General features: G+C 42.3%; 1 protein-coding gene across 2 annotated transcripts; it reads left to right on the top strand.

Annotated features, from left to right (window-relative positions):
- The first annotated feature begins 206 nt into the window (after positions 1 to 206).
- LOC311142874 (zinc finger protein-like 1) lies at positions 207 to 5,682 on the top strand. 2 transcript variants are annotated; one of them, XM_084178575.1, is made up of 8 exons: positions 207 to 352; positions 609 to 722; positions 2,839 to 2,950; positions 3,123 to 3,316; positions 3,579 to 3,654; positions 3,819 to 4,019; positions 4,431 to 4,638; positions 5,396 to 5,682. In XM_084178575.1, exons 2-8 carry the CDS (start codon positions 621 to 623, stop codon positions 5,580 to 5,582), a joined length of 1,080 nt encoding a protein of 359 aa, XP_084034701.1. In that variant the 5' UTR covers positions 207 to 352; positions 609 to 620; the 3' UTR covers positions 5,583 to 5,682. The 2 variants fall into 2 exon arrangements, with proteins under 2 accessions (XP_084034701.1, XP_084034702.1); XM_084178576.1 differs by having other exon boundaries at positions 287 to 352; positions 614 to 722.
- Positions 5,683 to 7,156: the final 1,474 nt, after the last annotated feature.

Genomic DNA, 7,156 nt, shown 5'->3' with positions numbered 1-7,156 from the left:
AGTTGTCTTGAACGCGGCAGTAATGTGGGTGCGGTTATACGCCTATTATGTGCCCTAGCATTTCTTTCTAATGTAAAATCTTATCGTTGATCAGCTCTCGCCAAACCAATCTTTACCTGACAACCTCAGTTAAAAACGGTACCAACTAATCTAGGACCAGCTGGTAGATGTGCCGTGCTCACGTGACATCATTATTCTGCGACTCTACCGGAAGAGACGTGGCAAAATGTCAGCATCTGAAAACATTCGCATTTTGTCGATTTAGATAACCAACTTGGTAGAGCAGAACATCAGTATTTCTACAACACTTTCCTTCACACGAAAAGCATCGAGGAGAAAGCTTGCGTAACAGGTAAGTTTGAGCTAACTTATAATTAAGGCCACCCGAAACACATCTGATGCTAGTGAACTAGCGTAGCTAGCTATATCGATCAATACATAAAAGCAGTGTCTTACACACCTATATGTAATCATCAAACTTCATTTGATCCATGAGTAGATTTGCCTGGGATATCAGAACATTGCTTAGAGATAATACCCATAACTATGATGTCGTTGCTGAAGCTTGTTTTGGTGGTCACTTGTGTCTGAATCTGTGTGTTCTGTAGTACAGACAGACCATGGGTCTGTGCAAGTGTCCTAAGAGGAAGGTGACCAACCTGTTCTGCTTTGAACATCGGGTGAATGTTTGTGAGCATTGCCTGGTCTCCAACCACAACAAGGTCAGTGGATGGACAGCTCTAAATATTCAATGTATCATGTCATGTGAAATTAAATATAGACCATATAGGTCGTTATCAATAAAACGTCACAATATGGTGCAGAACGTTCGATTTGGCTGCTGGGAGGCAAGGAGACTTCCAGCTCCGCTAAAACCATTGACAACTATGTCCCGTTTTCAAGGGATTGTTAAATAAACGATTTAGTTTTCATATCATCACCTCTTGAAGAGCATAGTCAGAACAACACATTTCCGATTATTCCACATGTAACTCTATCATCAGAGTAATACAGCAAGTAACTGCATGCTTTTCATGATCATTAAAAATCAATTGATCATGTAATTTCAGATAAGTGAGGGTAGCCAATCCGATTGGCATGTAGCTAGCTAGCCCTTAATCATGACTCTCCGTTCCATTACATTACACAAGTCATTGAACGAAGGCGTCTTCTATACGGGGGAGTTTTGCTAAGATACCCGACACTCGTCCTGAACATTACTTTGCATCACTTGCGGTACAGTTTTGGAAACATAAGGAACTTATCTTTCATATCAGGTTAAATTGATAAACACCTTTTTATAGGGTTAGTGTTCCCACACGGCCATATCTCCATGTTACAGCGCATGTTTACGGAAGAGGGACCTCATGTGCTACCTAGCATGCTCCGAACACCTGTGTGTAACGGAGGAATGCCACCAGAAACGTGTTATCACTGAAAGGTATTGTTGGCTGCAACTCTGTTAAAACTGTGTATATTTTGCATTTGTGATGTTATTTTGATGTGACATGAAAGTAAAGGGCTTTATGTTTCTAGAACCTTATCGCAATTGAGAATCGATTCACGTGTAGATGGGAGAATTTGGCTGTTTTGGCTGCCTGAGCCAGTCCACCTCTGAAAATAACATAAGATCCTTGGACCTTAACGAGTAACGGTAGGCTCCTTAAGAGTACATATTGGGCTAGTAGCTAGCTAGCTAAGCAAACAACGTGTCATTTAGCTTGCTTCATCAGAGATTATCCGTTTAGGAAAGAGTTTGACATCGGCAAGTCCTTGTCCTGGTGATGTTGTCAGTCGGACTAATGTCATCACCACTATAGATGGCGGGCAAATCTAACAATATTTGCATATAGCCATCTAAGTTAGCTTATGTTGACGTGATCTGTTATTAGCTAGCTAGTTAATTTGACGTGGTCCATTAATCAATGTAGCCTATCATGTCTGTCAGCAGCAATCGTTATTAAACGCTCTTAAAAACAATGTTAAAAAAAGGGATAATGTTAGCTAACATTGCTAGATAGGTCTAGCTACGTTGGTTGAATAAAAAAGTACGTTAGCTAGGTCTACTTACCACTATGTTTAGCCAACTGTACAAAGTTTATACTGGTAGCTTGCATAGTTAACATTATCAGCTAACAGTACATCGTAAATGCGCCCTTCTGCTGCCTGACAGGCAGAGCCCTCAAAGGATGGGAAATTAACCTAAAGAAACACTCATACTTGTCAGGTATAGTTCACTTTTATTTTATATCCCTCAAATATCCAATTCATGGTGGCCAATATTGAGAGATATCTTGAGGCTACCTCACATATCTGAAAATACATGATACAATTATGTTTACTGAAAAGCATGTGGTTACTTGCTGTATAACTCTGATGATAGAGCTAAATGTGCGCAATTGTTTTGCATTGAATAATCTGACATTTGTAGTTCTGATTATGCTCTTCAAGAGGTGATGATATTACAACCAAACAGTTAAGATTTATTTAACAATCTCTTAAACGGCATTGCGTCGGTGATGGAGGTACAGGCAGGAGGTGCCAGCCGACAGAACCATGTGCAAAACGGCGTGCTGAAGGCCGGATTAGTAACGGTTCCCTGTGGCTATATTGTCTCAGATTACCTCCGACATGAGGACAGAATCAGTGGGCAACAGGTAAAGTAAGTCCGGATGAAGTGTATTCAACATTCTGACTTGTGATGGGACAATTCAGAAATGTTGAGCCTACATGTTAGAGATGAGTGTACTTCTTACACTCTCAGATTCTAAAAGGGACTAATAGTAGCTGTGTTTGCCACTAAACTAAGAAGTATTTTCTCTCCCTTCTGATCACCAGTGTATAGTGCAGTCCTATCTCCAGTGGCTTCAGGATAGTGATTACAACCCTAACTGTCGACTGTGTAATAACCCACTGATCTCCCAGGATACTGTCAGATTGGTCTGCTATGGTAAGATTGTCAACATCTTGGATTTGTTATCCTTTGTGCTCTTATTGAATTTGGTATAGTCGTGTTCTTTTTTGAAAGGAACTCTCTCCATATTATTGTTGTTGCTTGATATTTCTGCTCTGTGGAATTTGCACAAACCCACCTGATTCATTGCCCTTTCTCTGTATCCAAGATGTATTTCACTGGTCCTGTCTTCATGACCTGGCAGCCCGGTTGCCCCTACACACTGCTCCTGCGGGATACCAGTGCCCCAACTGCCAGGGTCCGGTGTTTCCCCCCTCCAACCTGGCCAGCCCAATAGCTGACATGCTGAGGGAACAGCTGTCCTTAGTCAATTGGGCAAGAGCTGGACTAGGCCTACCTCTGGTGAGGAATAGGGTTGGGCTGGGTCACACTAGCAGTTAGAGAAATTGAATAGTGATGGTGACAGGGATATACTGGTTGAAATGCTGGGTATCGACATTAAATTGTGTATGATATTAGTGTAAAATATTTTAGAGCTTACATTAGAATGAATGTTTTAGGAGCCATAAATCAAATGTTTCATTTACTCAAGAAGGCACCTATTATGAAATTAGTATTCTGTGACAATTCAACTCTAACATGTACATACTCTCTCCACTGCAAGATTGAAGAACCTGTAGAAGCTATTCAAGACAGCAAACAGGATGTCACTGATTATGCTGACTGGTCCACGTTTGATGGTGAGTCATTGTCTCCGGTCCCGTTACTGCCTTGTTGGTCTACAATAACGGGAGCCTGTATTGCAGCTGAAGGCATCATGACATAATGCTAAGCTAAATGTTCGATTTGTTTGTTAGAATCAGAAAGGTTACTGTAACATTTACCTTCTCCCCCACTGTGCTAGCCCCAGCATTGGAGACCACTGAAGCTTACCCCACTCACTCCTATACCCCCAGCCCTAGCCCTGCCCCAACTCTAGTTCCACCTCCAGTACAGGAAGATCATGGACATCTCCACAACAACGGGGCGATGGTGGCAGAGGAACAACACTCTGGGGTCAACATGATCACTGCAACCACCAGTGACACCATCACCCTACACACAGGTAAAGGACTATGAATGCTACTCTGGTTTGCAGGAACTATACTTATCCTAACTTGGTCCTCTGTAGCTGTGGTCCTCTGTAGCTCAGCTGGTAGAGCACAGGGCTTGTAACGCCAAGGTAGTGGGTTCGATCCCCGGGACCACCCATACACACAAAATGTATGCATGACTGTAAGTCGCTTTGGATAAAAGCGTCTGCTAAATGGCATATTATTATTATCATATTATAACTTTTACTAACCACACAGTGTTGTCATGCCTTACAGGCTAGTCCAAACCTAAGCCTCAACTCTAATCTTAGTTCCTGTCATTTTTTATAACACACCTGATATTCCTCATGTAGATGCATGCGTATAATGTATGCTGTATCCTCATATTTGGTTATTCATTTGATGTTTATTTTTGCTTCCAGCATCAACCCCAAGGAAAGTCTATGACACACGGGACTCTGGTCCCAGCTCTGGACACAGCTCTGGTTACAGCTCTGGACACAGCTCTGGACACAGCTCTGGACACAGCTCTGGTTACAGCTCTGGACACAGCTCTGTGACACAGATCGACTTTGACGACGACAAGTACCGGCGACGACCAGCACTCAGCTGGTTTGCACAGATTCTCAAGTCAGTAATTTTAGTGTGTTATAATGTTATTTAAAGTCGGTGCTCTTCATTTTGTTATTGCACAGCAAGTACACCTTTCTTAGCAAACCACAGTACATATGGACAACAGTACTTAAAGGAGAAGTTTTATTTTTACAACCAAATCTATATATTTTTTAAAAAATGTAAATGGTATGTTATAGCAGGGTCCAGACACCATTTTTGTGATTTCACTTGTTTTCAAGAAACTTACCCCAAACAACAATTATTTTTCTCATCCTCGTTGTGTAGTTTGGGGGCCCTGAAACAACCTGAACAAAGGCTCCAAAAACACCCAAATATGTCCTTTTAGAAACGAGAAAGCTCTCAGTATAGTGATGCAGGTCTTTGGATGTTGCACACATGAAATTGTGTCATTCCGAACATTATCCGCAACGTTGTATTCCCTTTTGTGCGACTCGAGCCGTTTCCCCTATCCAGCTGCCAAAATAAAGGAAACACCAACATAAAGTGGCTAAATAGGGCGTTGGACCACTAGGAGCCACCAGAACAGCTTCAATGCACCTTGGCATAGATTCTAGAAGTGTCTGGAACTTCCTGTGTAGAATCAACCCATGCTTTCAATATACTGTACTTTTTATCTCTCATTTACTCAAGTCTTTATTTTATTCTTTATTTTGGCAGTTACCTGTAGAATGGACTGAGAGGGTCGCAACAAAACTGAATATAACGTTGCGGATAAACTCTGTTGAAGATATAAATGAATTTGTGTTCACAGAAATCGGACGGGTTCAAAGAGGACAGGCCTGTCCTGGAAGCAGAGGGTCTTCATGCTCCTTCTGGTTGGAGTGCTGGGATTCTTTACCTTGATTATCATTATGGCTAAACTGGGCCGTGCTTCAGCCGACTCTGACCCCAACTTAGACCCCCTACTAAACCCCAACATCCGAGTGGGCAAAAACTGACCAGCACCCACCTCCAAGTCCTGGTGAGTGTTGAACATGGGTCCATCTAAGATGGTGGGACCAGTAGAGGCAGAGAGGCACCTTCTCTCGCTTATATGAAAGAAGAGGACGGGATGGCGCAAAATGCAATAGGCAGGTGCTGATTTCCTATGCATCTACTACTCATAACTAATAGGCTGTGTAACCAGCTTTTGTGTGTGTAAACACATTCAATTATTTACATTGCTTTTAGAGCTACACTACCAGTCAAAGGTTTGGACACCTACTCATTCAAGGGTTTTTCTTTACTTTTCCTATTTTTTACTTTGTAGAATAATAGTGAAGACATCAAAACTATGAAATAACACATATGGAATCATGTAGTAACCAAAAAAGTGTTATATTTTACATTTGCGATTCGTCAAATAGCCACCCTTTGCCTTGATGACAGCTTTGCACACTCTTGGCATTCTCTCAACCAGCTTCATGAGGTAGTCACCTGGTGTGCCTTGTTAAAAGTTAATTTGTGGAATTTCTTTCCTCCTTAATGCGTTTGAGCCAATCAGTTGTATTGTGACAAGGTAGGGGTGGTATACAGAAGATAGCCCTATTTGGTAAAATACCAAGTCCATATTATGGCAAGAACAGCTCAAATAAGCAAAGAGAAACGACAGTCCATCATTACTTTAAGACATGAAGGACCGTCAATACGGAACATTTCAAGAACTTTGAAAGTTTCTTCAAGTACAGTCGCAAAAACCATCAAGCGCTATGATGAAACTGGCTCTCATGAGGACTGCCACAGGAATGGAATACCCAGTTACCGCTGCAGCAGAGGATAAGTTCGTTCGAGTTACCAGCCTCAGAAATTGCAGCCCAAATAAATGCTTCAGAGTTGAAGTCACAGACACATCTCAACATCAACTGTTCAGAGGGGACTGTGTGAATCAGGCCTTCATGGTCGAATTGCTGCGACGAAACCACTACTAAAGGACACCAATAAGAAGAAGAGACCTGCTTGGGCCAAGAAACACGACCAATGGACATTAGACCGGTGGCAAGTTGTCCAAATTCAGAGATTTTTGGTTCCAACCGCTGTGTCTTTGTGAGACACGGTGTGGGTGAACGGATTATCTCCGCATGTGTAGTTCCCACCGTAAAGCATGGAGGAGGAGGTGTTATGGTGTGGGGGTGCTTTGCTGGTGACACTGTTTGTGATTTTATTTAGAATTCAAGGCACACTTAACCAGCATGGCTACCACAGTATTCTGCAGCGATACACCATCCCATCTGGTTTGGGCTTGACCCAACACAACTCCAGGCTGTGTAAGGGCTATTTTACCAAGAAGGAGAGTGATGGAGTGCTGCATCAGATGACCTGGCCTCCACAATCCCCCAACCTCAACCCAATTGAGATGGACCGCAGGGTGAAGGAAAAGCAGCCAACAAGTGCTCAGCATATTTGGGAACTCCTTCAAGACTGTTGGAAAAGCATTCCAGGTGAAGCTGGTTGAGAGAATGTCAAGAGTGTGCAAAGCTGTCATCAATGCAAAGGGTGGCTATTTGAAGAATCTCATATAAAATATATTTTGATT

Source organism: Coregonus lavaretus (assembly GCF_964263955.1).
Source record: "Coregonus lavaretus genome assembly, chromosome: 15".
In the NCBI taxonomy this organism is placed as follows: Eukaryota; Metazoa; Chordata; class Actinopteri; order Salmoniformes; family Salmonidae; genus Coregonus; species Coregonus lavaretus.
Note: the sequence above shows the minus strand (reverse complement) of the source record. Positions and strands in the feature narration are given on the sequence as shown.

Bases quoted from the DNA above. Each gene is read 5' to 3' on its own strand.
- LOC311142874 (XM_084178575.1), top strand. From the start codon at position 621: ATGGGTCTGTGCAAGTGTCCTAAGAGGAAGGTGACCAACCTGTTCTGC. The intron at 723-2,838 runs GTCAGTGGATGG...TCTGATCACCAG, and splicing joins TGGTCTCCAACCACAACAAG to TGTATAGTGCAGTCCTATCT. The intron at 4,020-4,430 runs GTAAAGGACTAT...TTTTGCTTCCAG, and splicing joins CACCATCACCCTACACACAG to CATCAACCCCAAGGAAAGTC.